General features: G+C 45.5%; 2 protein-coding genes across 2 annotated transcripts in view; both read left to right on the forward strand.

Moving 5' to 3' along the window:
• Nucleotides 1-954, forward strand: part of C5 (complement C5) — an 80,923-nt gene extending 79,969 nt beyond the window's left edge. The window contains exon 41 of the mRNA XM_060250587.1: nt 240-954. Within this exon, the coding sequence (XP_060106570.1) occupies nt 240-369 (130 nt within the window). The 3' untranslated portion in view covers nt 370-954. The remainder of the gene's footprint in view (nt 1-239) is intronic.
• Nucleotides 955-11,175: 10,221 nt separating this feature from the next.
• The window catches only part of TRAF1 (TNF receptor associated factor 1), a 29,532-nt gene continuing 14,725 nt past the window's right edge, over nt 11,176-25,982 (forward strand). Inside the window, exons 1-4 of the mRNA XM_060250586.1 lie at nt 11,176-11,397; nt 19,999-20,083; nt 23,386-23,484; nt 25,586-25,687. Coding sequence (XP_060106569.1) covers nt 11,177-11,397; nt 19,999-20,083; nt 23,386-23,484; nt 25,586-25,687 — 507 coding nt within the window. The 5' untranslated portion in view covers nt 11,176. The remainder of the gene's footprint in view (nt 11,398-19,998; nt 20,084-23,385; nt 23,485-25,585; nt 25,688-25,982) is intronic.

Raw genomic sequence — 25,982 nt, forward strand, 5'->3', positions numbered from 1 at the left:
GTAATGAAGATGGCATGACACCGGTTACATTATTACCTAGTTATTGAGGTGGAGAACTTGACACAGGGCTGCCAGTTTCTTAGAACATGTAGTTCTGCCCTAAATTTCTCAGTTCTCACACTGGGTCTTTCACACTGCTGCTGTACAGGAGGGAAATCAGGGACAAGTGCTGCACCATATTTCCGAGTGATTGCCTTTTCCCTTTTCCTTACTTGTACATTTTTCTTCTGTCTCTGTAGGTACCAATATCCCTTAGACGGCATGACATGGATTGAGTGGTGGCCTTCTGCTTCATCATGTTATTCTTGTCAAAATTTTGTGGCCACAATGCAGCATTTTGCAAATTATCTTTTAATCAATGGCTGTTAAGCTGGCAGAAAACTCCTGCAGGCAGCTTTTGGGCCAAGGGGAAAATCCCAACAGTATTTTCTACAGTTCTTCCTGACCATCTATGATGATCTTAGCTTATTTTACCAGGAAAGCCAAATTTGTGTACATCTTAAATTAGGTTTTGGGGTTTTTTAAAGGAAAGCACAGGAATGCAGTTCTGGCTGGATTTGCAACAGGGGGGATGGCCTAATATGCAAATGAGTTCTTGTTGGACTTTTTCTACAAAAAAGCCCTGCCTATAATTACACTTATATTTGCCAGAAAATAATTTTTTATATAAGGTTTATTGATATTTAATATTTGCCAGAACATCCTTGAAATGTCTAGCTTTTTGGAAAGAGATATAGTGAGAACCAGACTTACAATGTGACAAAGACATCTGGAAACAAGTGAGACTAAATGGAACTGTGTGTATATGCAGTAGTGAGATGCAGTGTAAATATTTCATATCAGACACTAAATTTGACATTTGTTTAAACAGGCTGCAATAATAAACCAAAAAGGGCTCATTTATATTCAATCTACTTTCTTTATGCCTCAATAAAATTATTATTATTATTATTATTCCTCCGTTGCAAGGAATCTGTGGCGGTACATATGGTTAACTTTTCGTGAGCATATTTGTTAGTTTATTTATGGTCCACCTTTCTCACCAAACCTCAAAGCAGATTGCAAAACTTATCACTGTAAGAGGATCACATTTAGAATGAGAGATACTGACTGGCCTAAGTTCAGTCTCCCATCTTAGTCCAACATGTGGTGATGTTGTTGTTCATTCAATTCCTGCTCATGCAAGGCTCTGGGTGATATACAGCAACATATGTTACATAAAACCAGTATACTTAAAATACATACAATTAATTACAAATACACTTAAAAGAATCCAAGGTGGCATGACTGTATGTTTCCTTCCCATGCTGGACTGTACTGCCACCTCATGGGCAGGGGAGGGGGAAGGGGTGGAACACATCAACGAATCTAGGAGGGAAATGAGAGGGTGCCGGCCATGATGGAAACCATCAAGCAAAAGTCTGGTGGAACATCTCTGCCTTACACTCTGCCTGTTGAACCACAAAATCTATCATCTATTGTATTTTGCGTTTTATATTTTCTGGGACTCCAACCATTCTTTTAAGGTTAGACAAAGATGGGGGAGTGTGGTCAAGGATGTGTGTCATGGATAGTACCTAAGATCAGCAACATTTCCCCCCAAGGCAGCCAACTTCTGGAGATAGTTTAAAAGCAGGTTTACATTGTTTTTGTTCAGCAATAGATACATGAGTAGTCCACGAACGAAAGTGCAACCTTGCCCCTGGGTGTATAATTGACTAGACCACAAGCTGTTTTTGATCTGGTCTAGTCAATTTCATGCTTCCTTTGAATTCAGTGGGATTAGAGCAGGGGTGGCCAAACTTGCTTAATGTAAGAGCTGCACAGAATAAACGTCAGATGTTCAAGAGCCCCGTGACAGGAACATCGGATGTAGGAAGGAAGGAAGGAGAGCAGCTTTAACTTTAAATGCATTTTCCAAGCCGCCGGCTGGCTTGGCTTGGAAAAGTGATTTAAAGAGACAAATGGCTTCTCCAAGTCCGCTGACCAGGGCCGTAGCTAACCAGGATATTTAAAGGACCCACAAATCAGCTGATCAGTGGGCTCTAAATCCTGGGGGAGGGGTGGCAAGAGCAGTCACCAGCCTCCTGCATGATTTAAAGGACCCCCTCCCCCCGCGGCCCCTAGCTGCAGGACTGCCGCTGATGGGGCAGGGGAATTTCAAGAGCCACACAATATGTGTGAAAGAGTCACATGTGGCTCCCAAGCAGCAGTTTGGCCACTCCTGGATTAGAGGAAGCAGCTTTTTCCCTCCAGCAAGGCTTCCTCCCCCATTTTGGTTCATGTTGTAGTCACTGTATCACGGCGAATGGTCTTTCAGTTTCCCCCAGGCATCACTGTATTCAGATTTATAGAGAGCAATAAAATGTGCATACTGTGGTCCACTGGACTCATAAAACCCACACCTGAAGGCACCATAAGTCATCTGCCCCTTTAAAACCTCCACAGTGCTAATTTTATTGACTTTTAAAACCAAGATAACTCCCTTAAAAGCATTGGTTTCCATTCTGGCTTTGCATAACCCAAAATAGCCCTCTGGGCTATTAAATGGTTGACCGCATCCCACTGGGCATAGTGGAACAGAAAATAAGTCTAACCAGGCTTTCTCTACTGGACCCAGCTGCTGTGACTAATGGTGTAGTGACTAATCTTGCTCCTCTGAATGATGTGGGATGGGTGCAGTCAGTGTTTGAGATTTCAGAACAGTCATTCTAAAACTGCAGAGTAGGGCACAGTGGCATTTCATGGGGAAATGGGTAGAAGAAATGAATAAATCAAGCAATCAAAGTATTTGTCCGTAGAGGAGGCTGCCTGGTGCATCTCTTAATGATTTAGTGCCCTAACCTGATGTCCTTTATTGCATGTCACAGCTGATAAGGTGGTTTCGCTGCACTAGATGTGACTAAATTATCCAGTCATTCCCAAGGCATAGATGCAGAATTCCCTGCTTGAAGTGGGGTGGGAGCTGTCTGTTGTGTCTCTGTGTGAGTCAATACACGCCACTTTTTTCCAAGCGGGAAGTATAATACACAGTGACTGTAGGTGGTAGACTTGGTGTGTGTGTGCGCGTGTGCGCATTAAACCTTAATCCAAAACTAAAGGTTTGGGAGTGTAAGAATGAGATGTGCTTCCAATATACTGTACATGCTTCTGTGCTATCAGAGAATGCGGGAAATGATGCTGTGGAATGAGAAACAGGGAAATAGCAGCCTTTATCAAACTCCATATGTATGCCAAAATGTATACAAGGAGCTCATTGCTCAACACTGGCTACCACATGCACTTAGGTTGGAGGTGGGATGTCCATTCCATCACAGGTTACCTTACGCAGATGTACACCTGGCATTTATACAACATATTCCAAGCATTCAAAATGTTCAAGCAGTCCTTGCAACAGCCCTGCGAGGCAGTTCAGTATCATTTATTTCACACGAAAGATGGGGATGACAGAGTAGTCATGTATTTTAAGAGCTCACACTAAGTGGGTGGCTGCTGTGAAACTTGGACCTCAACTTTCTCAACTTACTTCTCAGACATTTGAAGCTTGACTACTTATTCCATGCAAATGCAAATAGAGAAGTCCTAACCACTGATCTTTGAGTCCAAAAAAGAGCTTTGGTGTCTGTGTGGTGTGGGTGGTTTCAAACCAAGAAGCAGCTTGTGTGGGGAGAGGAATCAGACTGCTTTCCCTTTTCCATTCAAAAAAGCCACCACCCAGGTTTTCATTGCATATTTGCCAATAATGTGAAGCTTGGCCTCCAGCCTTTACACTACAAGTAATACTCCTTTGCATTTGTATAGTGCTTAGGAATGTCCAAAGCACTTCTCATACATGACATCAGGGCTTATTTTGTAGCAGGAACTCCTTTGCATATTAGGCCACACACCCCTGATGTAGCCAATCCTCAAAGAGCTTACAGTGCTCTTAGTACAGAGCCTAGTGTAAGCTCTTGGAGGACTGGCTATATCAGAGGTGTGTGGCCTAATATGCAAAGAAGTTCCTGCTACAAAAAAAGCCCTGCTTGACATTGTTATAATACAACAGGCTTGTAAGGTAGGTAAACATTACTATGGGGGCTGTTAGACTGAGAAAGCAGCTTGTCTGAGATTGTGGCTCAGTGGTAGAGCCCTTGTTTGATTTGCAGCTCTGATTTTTAGTCCTGGTCACCTCCAGTCAAAGTTTCTCTGGAAGCAAATATTAAAGGTGCTTGCCAGATGTATCCACATTTGCTCTGCAAATTTAGACCGCTGAGTCTTTCAGTTCTTCTGAATGCGACCATTGTCGCGCAGAAAGTCACTGAGCTGCATGATGAAACTCAGGACAAGTTTTTGGTACTTTCCACAGTTGACCTGTTTCCTCTGGTAAATCCCCTCATCCCACCCTCAGTGAGGTCACATACAACCCTAAACAGGATGTGGTTGGTGCGGAAATAAAGCTTCTGAAGCTCTCAGCTACATGCCGAAGCTGCATCTTAAAAGTGAGCTCTGCGTATTAAAAGTGAGCTTTCACACCTCAGGTGCTTCTGTAATGGAAAGGGAAAGAACAGAGACTTCGTAAATAACATGAGGCGCTATACTAGGGACCTTCATGCAAAGTAAATGCTTGCTGTTGATCAACAGCCTCACTCCAGCAGGTTCTATTTCATTTTTTAGAGAGCTACCTTAATGTGTCATTGCTGTTGATTGACTATCATTTTCAGGTCATTTCATTACTATTATTTCATTTTAAATGTTATTGCTTTGTTGTTTTTATCACAGGAAGCCATCTCCTGAGGCCTTGTGCTGAGAGGTGGGAACTGGCATTTAACCAGTGTAGTGTAAGTAGTTAAGAGCAGCGGACTCTACGCTGGAGAACTGGGTTTGATTCCCCATTCCTTCTCCACATGAAGCCTGCTGAGTGCCTTTGGACTAGTCACAGTTCCCTCAGAACTCTCTCAGCTCTGCCCACCTCACAAGGTGAATGTCACGGGAAGAGAAAGGGAAGGCAATTGTAAGCTGCTCTGAGTCTCCTTAGGGTAGAGAAAAGCAGGATATAAAAAAACAACAACTCTTCTTAGCTAAATAAATAAATTAATCTTAGGAAAGAATGAATGCACTATGTGCATAAAATAGGGTTGCCAATCCCCAGGTGGGGACAGGGGATCCCCCAGTTTGGAGGTCCTCCCCCCGCTTCAGGGTCATCAGAAAGCAGGGAGGGGAGGGAAATGTCTGATGGGCACTCCATTATTCCCTATGGAGACCAATCCCCATAGAATATAATGGAAAATTGATCTGTGTATGCCTCTAATTTGCATGTGCCTCTAATTTGTCAGGTTTTGTCTTAGCTCTGCCTGTTGCTTGCCAAATTCTGTTCTGGCTCCACTCCCGATTTGCCAATGGCACCTTCAGCATCCAGACTCCACACCTGGCCTCCCCAGTTCAGCTCCAGCACTACTTCCTGGCCTGCCCAGTGAGTAGGGTTGCCAATCCCCCAGGTAGGGGCTGGGGATCTCTCCACTCACTTCAGAGTCATCAGAAAGCAAGGGGGGCGGGAAGGGAAATGTCTGCTGGGCCCTCCATTATTCCCTATAAAGACCGATTCCTGTAGGGAATAATGGAGAATTGATCTGTGGGTATCTAGGGCTCGGGGGGGGGCTGTTTTTTTGAGACAGAGGCACCAAATTTGCAGCATAGCATCCAGTATCTCTCCCCCAAACACCCTCCAAGATTCAAAAAAGATTAGACCAGGGGTCCAATTCTATGACCCCCAAAAGAAGGTGCCCTTATCCTTCATTATTTCCAGTGGAGGGAAGGCATTTAAAAGGAGTGTGGTCCCTTGAAATGTGATAGCCAGAACTCCATTTGGAATTCAATTATGCTTGTCACCACCTTGCTCCTGGCTCCACCCCCAATGTCTCCAGGCTCAATTCCCAAAGTCCCCAGTTATTTCTTGAATTGGACTTGGCAAGCAACCCTACCAGTGGGACCAGTATTTGGGGCACTGAGACTAGACAACTCTAGAGAAATCCAAACAGGTGTGTGTTTTTACAGACTCTGTCATTTTCTGGATGCCAGGCTTGGAAAAAAAGCAGGCTAAAAATCCAACCAAAAATATTGTTTCTAAGAAGGCCCTCTTCCAAAGACAGGCCGATTCTGCACTGGGCAAAAGACCCAGTAATACCACCCTCTCAGATGGTTCAATCCACACTGAAAACTGGCCTCAAGACTGTCTTGCTCCAGAGTTTCCGGTACGATCTACACTTGAAATCCTGGAAAAGGACGTATTGGTTTGCTATCTATTTACGTTTGTCATCCATTGATTTACCATCTGCTCCATTTTCTTATCGTTTCAAGCCGACTCGTATCTATAACAGAAAACACTTCAGCTCATTTTGCTGTGATGGCCCAAGGAAGCCTTCGAATTGCAGCTGTACACTAATCCACTCAGGATAGCGAGAGAGAAATCGCCAGCATTTTCTGGCCACTGGGATTTCAGAGATAAGGCTCAGATTATTCTAGGATTTTGAGAAGGTGTTCTTGAGAAGTTTCCAGTACTTAAGGTTGCGGGGTTTTTTTAGCCTTTTAATTTAAAAAATGAAGATCCAGGGAGTAAAAGAGGGTTGCTTATTTCCTATGAGATCATCCCAGGGTTAATTTGATCATGCTAATTGGTTTCTAGAGCTTTCAGCGGGATATGGTTCCATATTGCTATGTGGATCTTTCAAAAGTGCTTTTTTAATATAAAGGAAGAAAACTTTCTCATTTCTGTATGTATGTGACACCAGTGTACATTGTAGCAGTTTTTGCATTCACACTAGGATCTGGAAGTCACATTTAAATCTCTACTGTGATGCAGGAACTCACTGGGTGCCCTTCTCTGTCAGTCTAACCTACATAGATAGCTTTGAGAGGAGACTGACTAAACATGGAGCAGAGGTCCCTCAGTGGCTCTTAGTCACAGGATATAGATGGAACTTTCTGTCTGGGGCAGTGATGCTCTGTATTCTTGGTGCTTGAAGGGGGGCAACAGTGGGAGGGATTCTAGTGTCCTGGCCCCACTGGTGGACCTCCTGACATCACCTGGGGGTGTTTTTGCCACTGTGAGACAGTGTTGGACTGGACATGGGCCACTGGCCTGATCCAACATGGATTCTCTTATGTTCTTACTTCACGGGGTAGTTATTATGAGAATAAAGCAGGAAGGGGAAGGTGGTGTAAGCTGCCTTGGATGGCCACTGGGGAGAAAAGTGAACTATAGATAAAAAAATAAACATCTATAAATATGCTTTTATGCTAGGGTTGTCAAGTCCAATTCAAGAAATAGCTGGGGACTTTGGGGGTGGAGCCAGGAGACATTGGGGAGGAGCCAGGAGCAAGGCTGTGACAAGCATAATTGAACTCCAAAGGGAGTTCTGGCCATCACAATGAAAGGGACCACACTCCTTTTAAATGCCTTCCCTCCATTGGAAATAATGAAGGATAGGGGCAACTTCTTTTGGGTCTCATAGAATTGGACCCCCTGGTGTAATCTTTTTTGAAACTTGGAGGGTATTTTGGGGAGAGACACTGGATGCGATGCTGCAAATCTGGTGCCTCTGTCTCAAAAAAACAGCCCTCTCAGGGCCTCAGATCAATTTATTATTTCCTATGGGAATCGGTCTTTATAGGGAACAATGGAGGAGCCAGCAGACATTTCTCTCCTCCCCCCCTCACTTTCTGATGACCCTGAATTGGGGGGAGGTCCTCCAAACCGGGGGATCCGCTGCGCTGCCCCCCCCACCTGGGGCAAAAAAGGGAAAGGAACACGGAAAGTTTTCTCCCAGTCTCCCACCTGGGGATTGGCAACCCTACCCACTGGGCAGGCCAGGAAGTAGTGCTGGAGCTGAATTGGGGAGGCCAGGTGTGGAGTCTGGATGCTGAAGGTGCCATTGGCAAATCAGGGGCGGAGCCAGAACAGAATTTGGCAAGCAACAGGCAGAGCTAAGACAAAACCTGACAAATTAGAGGCAGAGCCTGACAATCTAGCAGGGCCTGGGCATGTCTCTGGCAGAACTGGAAAGTGACTGGTTTTCAGAATGCATAGCTGAATCACAGTTTTACAATTCAGCCCAGGAAAATGCCAGCAAACAGCTGAACTATGATATTGCCATTTCACTTCACCACACTAAAGCCAGAGTGGGGCAATACTTAAGAGTGTCAGACTACTAGGACCAGGGCTTCTTTTTGTTTGTTTGTTTTTTGAGCAGGAACGCGTAGGAATGCAGTTCTGGATGACTTGGCATCAGGGGTGTGGCCTCATGTGCAAATGAGTTTGTGCTGGGCTTTTTCTACAAAAAAAGCCCTGACTAGGATCAAGGAGATCCACATTTGAACCCTCACTCTGCTGTGAAGCTCACTGGGTAACCTGGGGCCAGATTGTCTCTCTTTCTCAACCTGTCCTTACCTCACCTGGTTGTGAGGATAAAGTGGAGGAGGGTCATGCATGTACCCCTGAACTCCTTGGAGGAAGGGTGGGAGAAAAAATGTACTAAATAAATAAAATTGCCACCATGCAATGGTGTCTGTAGAAGGTCTTTCGTTCTGCTGGTCTCAGTAGTACTGTTGCCAACCTCCAGGTGGTAACTGGAGATCTCCCACTAGTGCAACTGATCTGGTGACAGAGATCAGTTCACCTGAAGAAAATGGCTGCCTTGGAAGGCAGACTCTATGGAATTATGCCCCACTTAAGTCCTTTCCCAAACCCTTCCCTCCTAAGGCTCCACCCCTTAAATCTCTGGGTAGGTAGGCAGGCTTTTTGCAGCATTAGGCCAGTATAAAAAGTAACTAGATTACATAACAATAAAAATAGCTAAAAATTGTACAAATAGAATATGAAATAAAGGAGGACTGTACAAATAATATACAAATTAAACTGAATATATAACTATCCCCCACATATCAAAGGGGGATTAAAAATAAAAGAATGTAACTATTTTGCAATCTTTGCAGATACTGAGACAAGCGGCACAAAATCTGGTTATATCTTTAGTGATAGCCTGATTCTCATCAGCTAACAAATAGATAATACAATCGAGTCTTATTGGGGCAGGCATTTGCTTCATTAAAGGTGCTACGCATTTGGCACAAACCTGGTTATGCTCAATGGTTTCAGTTTCCCCTAGATCACACTGACAGTCTCTCTGTACATAGGGGGTTCTCTTATACCTCCTCCCAGGAGAGTGGAAGGAAATGCTGAGCACCTAGCTAACATAAAAGCTTTCCTGGACTCATGGACATCTAGGCAGGGCTTTTTTTGTAGAAAAAGCCCAGCAGGAACTCATTTGCATGTTAGGCTACACGCCCCTCACACCAAGCCAGTCGGAACTACGTTCCTGAGTGTTCCTGCCTAGAAAAAGCCCTGGAAACAAGGATTTTTATAAATCTCCCCCCTCCCCCACCAGTTGCAGCGTTTCTTTCTTTTTTATCATCAGAGCATAATGTTTGATGGCCCTTTGGGACAGACACTGTGCCATGCCATTGCCCTCAAGCCAAGCAGGAATGCAAATGTGACAACTAACACGGATAGACATCACACCCTTTGAACTCTGGCCAAGCCAGTGGAACTCTAGCCAAGCCAGTCGGAACTGCGTTCCTGTGTGTTCCTGCTCAAAAATAGCCCTGCATCAAGGTAAAATAAATATGCAGGAGCAGCAAGCCTACATCTAGTTTCCTTGGGAGCTATAAAGGCTGGGTGCCTAGCAAGATCGGACTACCTCTCAGTATCCATTATTCATTGTTTTAGCAATGCCAGGGCTTGCCCTGCCACTAGGCAAACTAGGCAACTGCCTAGGGAGCTGGCTTCTGGGAGCACCAACTTGGGTGCCCCCCCATATGACTTAGTGATGTTATCAGTGCGGGGGGCGGGGGGGCACCAGAAGGTAGCTTTGTTTAGGATGCCAGACAATCTACGGCTAGCCCTGAGCGATGCCCTAGTCTGGTCCCATTTTAGGCCAAATCTCCGGGTATTTCCCAACCGGGAACTGGGAACCCTACATTAGGAATGTTGCTATTACAGATCAGGAGATTTTGTTAAGAAATCAGGTCAATTGATCTGTATCACACCACAGCAGGAGACCTGGTGGTGGATCTCCCACAAATTACGTAGTTTAAATATACCACATGAAAAGCCCCAAAGCCAGAGCAGGCATAGGGCAATAAGTAATTTCTCACACGCCTGGTCTACTTGAAATTGAGATACTTTTCATGGCTAGAAAATCAGAAGGTCTCCCCACCTGTTCACCCATCTTGCAAGTGGCTGCAGTGACTAGGGTTGCCAATTCAAGAAATATCTGGGGATTTGGGGTGGGGGGGTGGGGAGACATTAGGGGTAGAGCCAGCAGCATGGTTGTGACAAGCATAATTGAACTCCAAAGGGAATTCTGGTCATCACATTTAAATGGGCCACACACCTTTTACATGCCTTCCCTCCACTGGAAATAATGAAGGATAGGGGCACCTTCTTTTGGGGCTCACAGAATTGAACCCCTTACTCCAATCTTTTTGAAACTTGGGAGGGTATTTTGGGAAGAGGCACTGGATGTTATGCTGCAAATTTGGTGCCTCTACCTCAAAAAACAGCCTCTCCAGAGCCCCAGATCAACTCTCCACTATATCCTATGGGAATCAGTCTCCATAGGGAATAATGGAGTGCCCAGCAGACCTTTCCCCCCCCCCCCCGCTTTCTGATGACCCTGAAGCCGAGGGAAGGCCTCCAAACTTGGGGATCCCCTGCCCCCACCTGGGGATTGGCAACCCTAGCAGTGACCTCTTTCCAGGCCCATGGTCCCAGTGTTCATTTCCACAGGAAGGGAACAAACGGGAGGGGGGCGGGGATCTTTCCCAGAGCAAGAAACCAGCCAATTTTCCTTTGCTTCATGCATTCTCTCTTGCGCTCTCATGCTCTGTGTTTTCAAGGGGAATTTGAAGGCTGCTGAGCAGTTTCCTGTTGGAAACCCTCTTCAGAACTTTCTGGCATGCCCTCTTCGTCAGATTCGTGAAGGGCAGACTGAACCCCCGGTAGCAAAGCCGCCGCCTGCCGCCGCCAAGCCCTTTTTTGGAGCCAGGGTGGAAGAGGGGGGGGGGGGATCTCGTTTTGCAGCGTGCCTGTGTTTTGAAGGCCACCGACGGCGGGGGCTGCTCCTGCCGCACTTCGCTGCAGATGGCCGAGAGAAGGAGCAGCGGCAGTCGGCCTGCCAGCGCCGACGTGAGCTCATTTCCTGACGCCGCCAACGAGGTGCCCTCGGGGTACCCGCTCAGCCTCTGCTTGGCTGCCCCGGAACCAAAATATCTCTGCAGCCACTGCGAGCGCGTGTTGAGGACAGCCCTGCAAACCCTCTGCGGACATCGCTACTGCAAAGCCTGCCTGGCCTGGCTCGTGCGGTGAGTTTCTCCTTGCAGGGCCAGTCACGTGAGTGACGGGGGGAGGGGGGGGGGAGAGAGAGAAGCGGGCGGAAAAGGCATGCCGAAGTCGCAGCAGTGAGAATGCGGGAGAGAAGCATTGCAAGCTGCAATTTGCAGCCGCCCTACCTGTAGTAGCGATGCTACGTGCATTTGTAAGGTGCAGGGAAATGAAGGCAGGGATTTGCAAACGGGCTTATTATTTGCCGTGGTGCTTGCATCGGGAGGAGGGGCCCTGGCTCAGTGGCACAGCACCGGCTTGGCGTACAGAAGGTCCGAGGTTCGATCCCCGCCATCTCCAGTTTAAAGGACTCGACAGGAGGTGAGGTGAAAGACCTCAGCCTGAGACCCAGGAGAGCCAGTCTGAGCAGACTTTGACGGACCAAGGGTTATCTGATTCAGTATAAGGGAGCTTCATGTGTGTTCCTATGACTGTTGCTGAATGCGCGGTTAGCACTGATTCCTCCTAGAGATGCCAGCCTTCAGGTGGGACCTGGAGATCCCCTGGAATTGCAGCTCATCTCCAGACTACAGAGATTAGTTCCCCTGCAGAAAGAAAAGAATGCTGTGGAGGGTGGACTCTGTGGTACTGTACCCCATTGAGGTCCCTAGGTTCTCCCCAGGCTCTATCTCCAAAAGCTTCCCTTTGGCAACTCTACCCCTCAACCCCCACTGGTGCCTACAGGGAAACCTGACGACCTTAATTCCTACAGTCGGGCCTGAAGCTAACCAGGGGCCTGCCCCCCTGACAGTTTTGGGGCCCCTCACCCCTATCCCAGGGCCACCCCCTCCTGTGTGATTTAAATTGCACTGAAGGGGCATGCATGAGCAGCCAGTGCCCCTCCCATTCCATTTAAAGGGACCACCAATCAGATGATTGGCAAACTCTTTAAACCAGGGGTGTCAAATATGCAGTTTGGGGGCCGAATCAGCCCCCTGGAGAGCTCCTATCAGGCCCCTGAGCAACTGGCTGTCATCTGCTTCCCTCTTCCTCTCTCTTGCTTCCTTCTACATAACAGCTTGCTTTGCAAGGCTTGCTCAATTGCACAGGAGCTACAGTGGTAAACCTCTATTTTCTCCATTGGCTGAGGCTCCTCCCTTGTGGAGGAAGGGGGGGGGGAGAAATAGCTTGCTTTGCCAGGCTCTCTCAATCACACAGCAAAGCTGCTGATCCAAGGCTCTCTTCCTTCTATTGACTGAGGTGCTCCCCCCACCCCTGTCCCTGGGGAAGGAAGGAAAAGTTTGCCTTGTTCCCTGGATCCCATGGAAAAAATACAAAGAAAGCACCTTTAAAACGAATGAGTGCTAACGTTTTAAGTTTTTAAAAAATATATTTGTGTTTGTGTTCTTTTTAAAATTTATATCTCTGCTACCTAATCTTAAATAGGTACACACATGGCCCAACCCGACATGGCTCGGGCCAACCAGATATAGCCCGGCCCAACAGGGTCTCTTTTATGTCAGATCTGGCCCTCATAACAAATGAGTTCGACACCCCTGCTTTAAATCATAAAAGAGCGAGAGGGATGGTTCCCAGATTCTCTAGATTCCTTTTCACTCACTCCACAGACCCCTCCCCAGTGGCCCTCTGCAGCTTCTCCTCCTGTGGCCCTTAGTTAGTGGGCTGGACAGTTGATATACTGGCATCAATCATCATCCCAAGTGTCTGGGATAAATATGCCTTGGGATTCCCTGATGCAGCCCATCCTTGAACATGGAAGGGGGATGCTGTCTTACAACCAGGCCTCAGATTCAGATGGAGCTCATAGGAGCACAGCTCCTGAACCTTTCAGAGGGTTCCTCCTCTTCCTCCCCACCTACCTTGTCCATTGAATAGCAGGTGCAGCTGTATAACAGTCCCTGGATTAGGAGAGTGGGCAGCCAGCCAGCCACAAGGAGCTTTGTCACACCCTCAGCAGCCCTCATTAACCCCTGGAGAAGCCCGCACCACTCTTTCTCCGCTACTTATGTGATTTTGGGTGGTGGGTGGCTTGCTGGCCTTTTGACTGGGGGGGGTGGCCCAGGAGAGCCCCAGGTGAGCGAGGCCTGCTTGGGCTAGTTGGATCTCTAGCCAGCCCAAGCAGGCCTCGCTCGCCTGGGGCTCTGCCACTAATTTTTTTTACAAAATTACACCTGCTTACAACAAACACTGCCGATGAAACTGGTGTAATGGTTAGCTTAGGGTCTGGAGGGCCGAGGTGTGAACCCCAACTCTGCCTTGGAAGCTCACTGCAGGTGTCCTTGGTCAGTCACAGAGCCTAGCCTTCTTCCCAGGGCTGTTTGGGGGAATAAAAAGGAAGGGGGGCACCATCTTGGCTGCTGCTTTGGGTCCCCATTGGGAAGGAAAATAGGGAATAAATTTAGGGTTGCAGACTCCACGTTCCAAAATTCCTGGAGATTTGAGGAGGGCAGGTTTAGGGAAGGGAATAACCTCCGCAGAGTGTAAAGCCGTAGAGCCTGTCCTCCAAGGCAGCCATTTTCTCTGGGGGAATGGATTGCCGTCACTTAGAGATCAGTTGTAATTTCAGAATCTTTTCAGGCTCCACTTAATATAAATAAATCCTTGGCCTAGTTCCTAGCCAGACCTTTGGATTACCTCATTTGGCATGCTTTATACCAGGGGCGGCCAAGCTTGCTTAGTGTAAGAGCCACATAGAATAAATGTCAGATGTTTTGAGAGCTGCTAGACATGAACGTCAGATGTTTGAGAGCCACAAGATAGGAAGGAAGGAAGGCAGGCAGAGAGAAGGGTGGGGTATAAATCTGCAGTCTTCTTCAAATGGATGAGGGAGAGAGAGGTGGAAAGAAAGCAACATTAACTTTAAATGCATTCTCCAAGCCAGCCAATGGGGCAGTGGAAACTTTGAGAGCCACAGTATGGCCACCTCTGCTTTATACTCACTGATAGGAGCTCTCCAGGGAAGAAAAAGGCCTTCCCATTGTCTGAGATCATCTTGTTGGATTGGACCTGACCTCTTTGGCATGCTCACCTATGCTCTGTGCATGAGCTACAGCACTTGACCTAAACATTTTCTCATTCAACAAAGCTGCCTTATGCCAAGTCAAAGTGTTGTGTTATCTGCTCTGATTAGCAGCTATTCACCACAGTTTCAGGAAAGCCACCCCCCCCGATCTGATATCCTTTAAACTGGAAATCCCAGGAAAATTAGGTGATGGCTGCATGAAAAAAGTGTTTTAACTACTGAACATATATGGTGACCCAGATCAAGGGTCTACATAGAACAGTTCTGTCTGGGAGCATCTTTTCCATGCAGAGAAAGCTCTTTCCCAAGACTTCCTACCTGAGATCCTTTAGCCGGAGATGCCAGGGACTGCAGGTGGTGTCTGCTGCGTGCAAGCAATGGCCGTGCATAAAGACCACCAACCTGTCTAGTTGAGTACCGTCTACTCTGATTCAAGAGCAGCAGTGCATGCCCTAGGGGTGAATTATTAAACACATAGGGTTGCCAAACCCAACTCAAGGAAAATCTGGGGACTTTGGGGGTGGAACCAGGAGACTTTGGGGGGGTGGAGCCAGGAGCAAGGTTGTTACAAGCACGACTGAACTCCAAAGGGAGTTCTGGCAATCACATTTAAAGGGTCTGCATGCCTTTTAAGTGCCTTCCCTCCATTTGGATTAATGAAGGATAGGGGCACCTTCTTTGGGGGCTCATGGAATTGGAGCCCTTTTTGAAACTTGGGGGGTGTTTTGAGAAGAGGCACTGGATGCTATGCTGAAAATTTGGTGTCTCTACCTCAAAAAGCAGGACCTCCCCAGAGCCCCAGATACCCACAGATCAATTTTCCATGATATCCTATGGGAATCAGTTTCCATAGGGTACAATGGAGTGCCCAGCAGACATTCCGCCCCCCCCTGCTTTCTGATGACCCTGAAGTGGGGGGAAGACCTCCAAACTGGGGGATCCCCTGCCGCCACCTGGGGATTGGCAACCCTATGACTTCCCCCAACAATTGTCCCAAGCTAGCCTGACCTCATGAGATCTCAGAAACTAAGCAGGGTCAGCCCTGGTTAGTACTTAGATGTGAGATCCCCCCCAAGGAAGTCTAAGGCTGCTCCATAGAGGCAGGAAATGGCAAACCACCTCTGAACATCTCTTGCCTTGAAAACCTTGCTGGGTCACCATAAATCAGCTGTGACTTGAAGGTGCTTTCCAGCACCGCCGGCTATGGTGGAAGGCTTGAATTATTGTCCTTTCCGTTTGCCTGTCCTTTGTTATGTCAAGTAGTGTTTCAAAAGGAGCTTTGTCATCTGCAGAGCATCACAGGGTGCCTGTTCTGCCCCTGCAGGGCAGATAGAACAGGGTAGACAGCCAACCTATAGGGTAGGAAAAATAGTTCTGCACCTTTAAATGCCAAGACAATGATGGGATTTGTAGTTTTGGATACTGTAAGCCAGGTGATCCTGAGAATAGCCTTTAATGGCCATTGTAGGAGTTTTTTCCAGTCTCTAATTGAGCCCGGGAAATATCGCTTGCCCTTTTATTGCCCTCTTCCTATTTCTTTGTGTAGTTTTTGTGTAGCAAGTATGAGAAAGAGGAGGAAGTCACATTTCTTTCACCTATAGAGACAAATAGAATAGAATTCAGCACGATTTGTCCTACCTGATGTATTGGAACACAGTGGGCGTTTTCGCACTGACCTTCAAGTGGCGTGACCACCCTCTTCACACCGGAGGATCTGCGCGGATTTCGCACAAGAAGCGCCGGAGCACCCAAAAGAGCCGGCGACTTCCGTCGCAAAAGCCGCTCAAACATTTTCCTGTGAAGAGGGTGGTCGCGCCACTTGAAGGTCAGTGCGAAAACGCCCAGTGAGTAGCTAACCTGCTGATCATCTTGGGAGTTCAATAAAGCTGAGATAATGTTCTAACGTGTTCGGCACGTGTTCCAATGCCACTGGAAAGCTAGACAGGAGAGAATGCCCTGGCCTTAGTGTTCATGTGTGTGTGTTTGCATGCACATGCTGTAGGGTCAAAGCGCTTCTGGTCTCACTTGGAAATTTAATTTCTCAGAGGAGAAGGTGTATCTATTGTGTGGGAAGGTGGACGTATGAAAGGCAATTTTAACGTTTGCTAGGTGAGCACATGGGCATTTTAAAAAGTCATCTCCCACATTTTCCCCAGAGGAAAATTAGGGACAAAGGACAGTGATTCACTAAATAGGGACTTATTAAACCCCTTGATGTGGCCCGCAGCAGAGGCTTTCACAGAGCCCCTCCAATAGACATCTTAGCTGCCCACTGCTATTATCCTGTTTTTGGCTCGTGCCCAGCCATGGAGCATAATAAGGGGAAGGCTATATTCTAGCCTTATCAGCCATTCACTCTGCAGGAAATAGGAAACAGTACTTAAAGGTGCAGCCTGCATCTTAGGTTGGACAAACATAGTGGTAGGGATGGCAGCCTCCAGGTGGAACCTGGGGATCCCCTAGAATTGCAGTTCATCCGCAGACTACAGAGAGCAGTTCCCCTGGAGAAAATGGATGCGTTAGACTGGGAAGACTCTATTGTAGGGGTGTCAAACATGTAGCCCGCGGGCCAAATCTGCCCCATAGAGGGCTCCAATCAGGCCTTCCAACAACTGGCTGTTGTCTGCTTCATTCTCCCTTAACCTGCTGTGTTTGGTCGCCATTTTGTGTTTTTCCCGAGCGATCAGCCTGCCAGCAAAGCAGCCTTTCTTGTCTCCTTCCATCTCCACCTCCCTTTTCCCAAAGGAACCTCAGCCAGTGAAAGAGACTAGCTCTATAGCTCTGCTGGATGATTAAGTTTACCAGACTCAATTAATCACCCTGCAGAGCTACTGAGCCCAGCCTCTCTTCCTTCCTGGCTAAGGTGCCTCCCTCTCCTTGTGCCCTGGGGGAAGACAGGAAAGAGCCAGAGCTTCCTTTGCCCAGTTCTCACCATCAGGAGAATTACAAAGAGCATTTTTAAGACTAGTGAGGTTTTATTGAAGGTATGAGCTTTTTGCCTTGTTACAGAGAGAGAGGGGGGTGGGGAGGGAGATTTGTTGGGCTTGTTATGGGTGCAACTGGGTTCCCCTCATCTTTTTCATTGTATTCATGCCCTCCAGTCGTTATCAATAGGCAAGTATGTGAACTATTTAGAAGAGAAATAACAACAAGCAAGCATTAGGCTGAGTGTATGTGTGTCTAGCCCAGGTTTACCCAGGAAATTTCCATTGATTTTTCTTTCACATTTTCCTTTGATTGGGGATCTTGAATTTAGACTTCCCAGATAGTAGGCTGATACTAATCATTGTACATGGCTGTCTCTGTTCTTGTACTGCTACATAGGAGTTGTAGTTATTGTTCTGAAGAAGACTATAGTTTTGCAGACAAACACTAGCCCTCAGTCTGTGCCATGGTGCCTTCACATAATCTCTTCGCATAATCTTGCACATGAAGCAATTTATGTACAAAAGCTCACAATGCCCAGATGCTTCAGGTTTTCCTCTAGGTCTGAGGCTCAAAGCATTGACTATGAGATCTTTGTAATGAATGTCAATAAATCAAAAGTAGGTTTGCAACTTATAGATGTGCACACTTGAACAACATATTCAAGATTGGTACAGCACAGACATTGTCTGTAGTTTTTGATGCAATAATTCATAGCAGGAGATGACATTTATCAGACTGTAAAACAAAATATTGCAAGAGTGCTAATGTTTAAGTAAAAAAAAATTTGTCTGTGCCCCCTTTTATACAGTTTATATGTCCATTACCTGGCATTACATCTTATGACACACATGGCATGGCCCGACAAGGTCTTATTTATGTCAGATCAGGCCCTCATAACAAATGAGTTTGACACCCCCGCTCTATGGCATTGCACCTCACTGAGGTCTCTGTCCTCCTCAGGCCCCACCCTCAAATCTCCAAGGAAGCTGTGATGGTCCGTGGCCCTAAGGATGGCCACTCAATCACTACCAGAGCCTTTTCAGCTCCAGCCTCTCCCTGCTGAGCTCCAGGCCCTGTGAGACTTAATGCAGTTCTGCAGGGCCTGTAAAATGGAGATGTTCCACTTGGCCTTTCGTTGAGATGGTAGAGAACTATTTATTGGGGGCCCTCTTCCTGGCACTGCCTCACTTTGCTGGCCTAGTGCAATCTATTGTCTTTCGTCAGCATCAATTCCCATTGATCTGCGCACATGTATGGATCTGTGCAGGAGCTGATGGAAGGGGGGGAAGGACAGTGGCTCAGTGGTAGAGCATCTGCTTGGGAAGCAGAAGGTCCCAGGTTCAATCCCCGGCATCTCCAAAAAAGGGTCCAGGCAAAGAGGTGTGAAAAACCTCAGCTTGAGACCCTGGAGAGCCGCTGCCAGTCTGAGGAGACAATACTGACTTTGATGGACCCAGGGTCTGATTCAGTATAAGGCAGCTTCAGATGTTCAGATGATACAGAAAAATTGGACAATGACATCAACTGTTATTGCTGTGGTTTTATTGTTATTATTGTTGATGATCGAGTGAATGTTTTAGACAGTAGTATGTGTCTTTAATATTTGCTGTAACCCACCCTGAGCCTGCTTGTGGAGTTGGGGGAGCTAGAAGCCCAGAAAATGAATAAATGGATCTGGCAACCCTACCCTCCTGACATACCTAGTATAAGCGGAGGATTCTGGTCTCTTTGGATGATTGCACAGTTGGAGATGGTGGTTAAAGAGCTCTTTGCCTGCACTTCAGCTTGGAAGGAAGTAGTTGAGGTTCATAATAAAAGAGATTCTCTGCCAACGCCTCTCTGGCTATTCATATAGCTGGATATGATAGTTAAAGAGCACTTTAAAAGCTCTGGAAATGGTGTTCCAGCTTGGGAGAAGGTTGCTCAGGTACATAATACAGAAAGGGTTGCGCCACAGCTTTTCTTGCTATTCAGACTGCAGCAGGTGGAGGATAAAGAGCCCTTTGCTGTTCCCTCTCCCTCTGTTTCCCAGGACTTCATCCCAAACACACCTGTTGCTATGTCTAATGCTATGGCTAGTGCGTAGAGCTTTATTGAAACAAACTTTATCAGGATTGCTGCTGTTACTTCAGTTCCATCTCAGACGAAGTCTGAGAAGAACTTCCTACCTGAAGCCTTAAATAAATGGAACCTTTTGAAATAATGGACTGTTTATTGAGTGAACGGGGGGATGCCTGACACTGTGGCTCAGTGGTACATTATTTGCTTGGCATACAGAAGGTCTCAGGTTCAGTCCCCTGCATCTGCAGCTTAAAGGACTGGTTGGTAGGTGATGTGAAAAATTGCTACCCAAGACCTTGTAGTGCTGCTGCTAGTCTGAGTAGACAATGTTGACCTTGATGGACCAATGGCCTGATTCAGAATAAGGCAGCTTCATTTGATCGTGTGAGAAAGGGACTGAGATCCATAATGGTAATTGTATATGAGTACAGTTTTGCAATCAGGAGCTATGTCGGGTATTCGAAAGAAATCTTTTGAGGTTGGATCTGTCCCATGTGTCTAGTTACATATCCCTGCCCGAAGGTTTTGTTCAACTGAAGGCACTGTCTGCAAATTTGGTCTTTCGATATTGCAAATGAAAATGCATTTGTTTTCCTTCTTTCTCACCCAGAAACCATAAAAACCCAGTTTGTCAGAGTTGTAAGGAAGAAGATCCTGACAATGTAGATGAAGAAATGTTATTATCAATAGAAAAGGTATGTTTGGCCTTTTATTCATGTGGCATTTAATGTGACATTTCTAGATTTAAAGATAACATTTTTTTTCTCCTATTGCTTGTGTATATTTTTCATAGTGCTTGATTTTCTTCTTTGGAAACAGCCATTAAGATCTGGGGCTATGATATTGATTGTTCTTGACTTGATTGATTATTAAAGTGATTGATATTAACTTGTTGCGCATCACCCAGAACCCTTTGGGGAAGGTTCGTATATACATTTAAGTAATAACAGCAACAGCAATAACAACAATAATTTCATTTTCCTCTGAAGGAATACCCAGGTGTATTCATCCTTTCTAGAGGATTCGCAGGTTCTGTGTGCATACACAAAATGCCCATCAAGAACATTTAGGCAAATGAGAATATTTGTCATCAGCCGCCATTTGCTGCATTGCTGTAAGCCAAATATTTCAGATTTTGACTGGAAGAGACAATGAGTGTCCAAGCACATGAAATAAGCAGTCTTAAAGAACTGATTTACACATTCAGAAATCTAAAAATCTGGGGAGAAATTTGATTGAGGAGCATTTCAGAAAACATCCTTTACCCGACATCAAAAATTTCCTGTGTGCAGGACGGAGAAATAGTCTAATGTAGCCTTTTGCTTGCTAAGCAGAAGTAGCCTAAATAAAATGGAAAACAAACAAACCGATATTTTCTTGCAATGGTTCTTGGTTTTCTCTCCTTCCTCCCACCCAATGACTAAAGATGTGTATACGAAAGAATCACAACAAAATTATGTTGTCGAAGGCTTTCACGGCCAGAGTTCATTAGCTGTTGTAGATTTTCTGGGCTGTATGGCTGTGGGCTTGTGAGATTAATTAAATTAATAAAATAGAAATTGCATGCTCAAAAAAATCAAAGTTAACACATTTTTTTAAAAAAGCATGAAACTACTTGTGTCAACAACTAAATAAATTAATCTAGCTGCATACGAGCATCCTGTAAAAGAAATTCAGCAGTTGAGTTGACAATAAAACTAACCAAACACTACTGAAAACAGGGAAGAAAAGCAACACAGAGACACTACAGAATCAACAAAATGCCTGGCAAACAAAAAGGATTTCTCTTGGCATCTAAAGTATAAAATGCAGGGCACCCTGAATTGTGGTGCCACCACACAAAAGGCCCTGGTTCTGGTCACAGCAGCACATGAAACCGCCTTATACTGAATCAGGTCAGTATTGTCTTAAGACTGGCAGTGGCTCTTCAGAGTCATACAGAGACAGAGGTCTTCTGCATCACCTACTAGTGGATACATTTAACTGTAGATGCCTGGGATTGAACCTAGGGACCTTCTGCATGCAAAGCAAATGCTCTGCCACTGAGCCCTAGTCCTTCCCCAAAGCAGTCACCACTCGGTTTCTGAATATGGAAACACGCAGGTTCAGTTACTCTATTATATTTGGTAGACAGGTTTATACACAAGAAGACACACTGGTTTTGTTCATCCAGGGAGCTTTTGACATAGGGAGAGCCAGGCTGTACTTTCTGTTAGACATCTTTGCATCTTGAATTACCAAAATGTAATTAGTTGGAGTAGAGGACGTTGATGGTGGAAAGCCCTGACCCGAAACTGAGCTGTCTGTTGGACTTAGCTGTACATTTGCTGTCATCTTCTTATGAAAATATAAACAGGATTATTGCCGACTGGAAAATGAACAGTAACCGCTTTACTTTACAACCTGCAGACAAAGACAGAAGTGTTCTAGCTGGACTGTGTGTCTCCCCCTCCCTTTAACGGACTGTAGACAACATGTATTTTCAGTTCTGTTTCCAGGCAATGGTTAATCTCCATGCCTTTCCAGGACACTTTATGACATCAAATACTCATTAAACCAAGTGGCTCTTTAGCTCAAAGGCTACATGTATGTACTAACATCCCGCAGTCAGTTCAGGACATTATAAACAGCCTGCATTGTGCATTAAATGGGGGTTGCGTGGGTGTGGGAGGAATCTAGCCGTAGACTCTGGGAACATGAACTCATTAATGTTGCCTGTTAGAAACCTGTTTCTTAGCGGCTGTTTTGAATATGAAGAGAAATAAGAGGGAAGGCAGACATAACATCTGTAGAACATTGAGCCCAATTTGGAAGCGCCCCAGCCACAATCAGGACAAATGCACATTTTCATTTCAAGTGTCAACCTTTGAACAAGCCCTTTCTGCAAGTTTGCAGCAAAAGAAACCCCCAAAAACAAACAAGCAAATTGGCCAGTGCCCATAATGTCCCTCGGTTCCTGGAGCACTTTTGCAACCTGATTAAAATGTTTTCATTTTCTTTAAAATGAAGCAGAGGATTGACATACAAATGGATAAATGTGTATGTTGTGGGTAATTAAGAAAAACAACCCTGCAGGTAGCTTACCAAAAAGAGAGGAAGAGAAGAGAAAGAGTGACCATTTAATCGGCTAGATACCATGAGTCTGCTGTACCAGTTGCAGACTAAGAAAAATACTCACTCCATGGATGTGAAGAGCCCATTTTGACGTTGCACGTTTTGATTTAGAATGTTACATTTGTTGATATGCTTAGAATAAAAGGATGGATCTAAGTCTTTTCCTTCTGTGTTGCATAAATGGGAACCTTTTTTGAAAAGGAATTTTGGTTCCTACCTTCACACTTCAACGTTACCACAAGATTAATATCTTTCATTAATAACCTCGCATTGATTGTTTTCATAAATGAAGCCTTGAATCTTACGTATGTATCTATATGTGCGTGTGTATTGTATTTGAGTTTATTGTAATGTACTCATTAATTTATCTATTTAGTTATTTAGTTTAGATTTGCAAAATACCTTAGGTAGTGGAGTGCAGTATTATTATTAGTAATATTTTTGGTAGTATTGTGTTTATTGCAATGTTCGTTTTAGGCCTATATTCAACCTTGTAACGTGTCAGCCTAATCTCAGGATTGAAATCTCATTGTTTCTGTTTTGCTTACCATTTCTTATCGTCATTCAATTTTATATTGTACTTGCTTATGAAAGTTTCAATAAAATCCCTTTTAAAATGTAAAAAAAAAAAATCAGACCAAGGATTTAGCTAGTAGTCCAGTCAGCCAATACCTCTGGGAAACTCACAAGCAAGACATAGAATCATAAGAGTTGGAAGGGACCCCCAGGATCATCTAATCCAACCCCCTGCATACAGCAGGTAGGCCTTTTCTTTCCCCCAAAACTCAAAGAATGATTGCTTCTGTACATGGAGGTTCCATTTGTCATGACTAATAGAGAAATCTAAAAATGTGTCCTCTTTGCCTGTGTTCTTTCTTTCCAGGCTTTTAGCGATGCTGCTATTAACAAGGAGATTTCAGAGCTAAGTGTGCATTGTGTGGTCCCTGGATGTACATGGACTGGCATCATGGAGGCATTGGAAGTAAGAGTATAAATTTGTTGCCATGGGCTAGTTGGATATAGGAGAAGAGAATGAACAGAGAGGTGTACCAGTGGCCTTGTGCTGTGAGAAGGCAAAAAACCCCCTAAAACATGGATGTGCTTCACTATTTTTTAAAAGCTGTGTGGAAAGACAAAATAGCACAAATACAGCAAAATAGCACAACTGAACAACAAAATGCTCATCTTATTTCGGCTCGCCTTTTAGATTTGGCTCCTCCGGCAACAATTAGAAAACAGCAGCCTCGCTACTACCTGAAGGCAGCATGTGCAGTGCTTGAAGCAGTGCTGCAAAACTGCCCAAACTTGGTAGTGCAAGAAGCGATCTGTCCTCAAGAACTATCGCTGTCGACAAATACAGTAAAGTTTGGTAAATACAGAGGATACCCGGTAAATATTTGGCAAAAAATTACAATGTATCCGAGTAGCACATACAAGATTCTTAAAGAAATATTATTTAAAGACACAATGCAACAAAATTGCATAAAGAATGCAAAAAGTTCCAGTGTACATAGAATTTTGTACACTGGGGCTTTTTGCATTCTTTATGTACGGTAATTTTGTTGCATTGTGTCTTTAAATAATATTTCTTTAAGAATCTTGTATGTGCTACTCGGATACATTGCACTTTTTTGCCAGACAAATACAGTAATGCAGACGGAAGTGCAGATGGAACCTGACTGATGTCTCGCTTTCCAGTTACTGTGGTCGCACAATTGCCAGAGGCTTGTAAACATATGCTTTGAGTTTAAAGGGACTCTTATAATAGTGTCAGGTATCTCAATAGTGTCAGGACCCTGACACCTTGCTATCTGCCATTCTACCAGTGTAGGAGATTACCACAAGAGGAAGCTCTTAGTGTTGTGCACCTGTATCCAAACAGGGATCAAAGCAGCCCCCAGCCAAACCCCTAAGTTCCCTCTTTTTATTAATCTCAGGCAGGGGTGGAATTCTTGCAGGAGCTGCTTTGCATATTAGGCCACACACCCCTGATGTAGCCAATCCTCCAAGAGCTTACAAAAAAGAGCCTCGTGAGCTCTTGGAGGATTGGCTACATCAAGGGGGTGTGGCCTAATATGCAAAGACACTCCTGCTAGAATTCCACCCCTGATCTCAGACCATTTTTTCTTTGTAATTGAATACTTGGGCAAAGGATTCTTTAGCTCTCTCTTGCTTCATGTGGACAGCAGCAGAGGCTTTGCCAGAGCTCTGTCCTTCTGACGCTATTCAGCTGTTCTGCCTTCTTTGCCTGTGGCTTGTCCACTAGAGTCAGTAGCTGAAGGGGGGGGGCTGCCAATAGCCATTCACTCTGGTGAAGAAACAGTTACAGAGGCCTTTGGCCACGCTGTGTTTGATGTAGGCATGAATCAGCAGGCAGAAGTGATGTTTTCAGCCCCTGCTCCGTTTAATATCATCACCCCAGTTAGTTGTAGACCAGAGCTTCAAAGCAGGTTTGCCAGTCTGGAGAAACAAGGGAGTATTTGCTATGTGAGTCGCTTCCTGTCCCTTCTCTTCCTGCTTGTATAATATAGAGTGCAGCTTAGGTATTCATTTGATGTCAGCCTTACCTTTCGAGAGCCAGTTTGGTGTCATGGTTAAGAGCGGTGGACTCTAATCTGGAGAAGTGGGTTTGATTGATGCAGCCAGCTGTGTGACCACAAGTTCTTTCAGAGCTGTGCTCTCAAGAGCAATTCTCAAAAGAGCTCTCTCAGCCCCACCTGCCCCACAGGGTATCTGTTGCCGGGAGGGGAAGGGGAAGGAGTTAGTAAGCTGCTCTGAGACTCTGAATGAAGGGCAGAGTATAAATCCAATTTCTTACAATCCTAAAGAGTCCCCCAGGTGGCTTACATAAAGTACACTTTTGCTGGGGATGCTTCTACCTGCTGTGGCACAGCACTGCCTTCAGGTGGCATCCTGTCCAAACCCAAGTTCTCACTACACAGGTGCAGTTGTCCCCAGATCACTGAACTGCCAATTGAATGGTTAACGGCTTAGCCTGCCTCCCCCCTTCACTGTCTCAGAGCAGAGGGAGAGAAGCCAGATGTGGAGAAGCTTCTTTTCTTCTCAAAGCCTTTAATTTCCAGGGTCATCAGAGCACATGTGAATACACCCAGATTCCATGCCACGCTGGGTGTGGACAGGAAGTGATGCGGAAAAAGCTGGCAGAACATTTGCGGCAGGAATGTGTGAGTGTCACCCTGCATTCCAGTTGTCACCAGAAGGTCTCTGATCCCAAGCACCAAGTATGATGACTCATTTGGGGGGGGGGTGTTTTCCCAGAGGGGAGGGAGAGAAAAAGGTGAGTTTGTTGGTATGCAGAGGAGGATGCATTTAGAAATGTTTCCTTCTAGTTCCCAGGAACTTTTCTTTAGCTGGGAAATTCTCCTGTATCTTTTCCTATTATAGATTCACAGATGTAAAAGACTGCAGGAATCTGCAGTTACAGTCCACAGATGCTCCCTCCCTTAGAATCGTGCAGCT

This window comes from Heteronotia binoei, chromosome 12, assembly GCF_032191835.1.
Source record: "Heteronotia binoei isolate CCM8104 ecotype False Entrance Well chromosome 12, APGP_CSIRO_Hbin_v1, whole genome shotgun sequence".
In the NCBI taxonomy this organism is placed as follows: domain Eukaryota; kingdom Metazoa; phylum Chordata; class Lepidosauria; order Squamata; family Gekkonidae; genus Heteronotia; species Heteronotia binoei.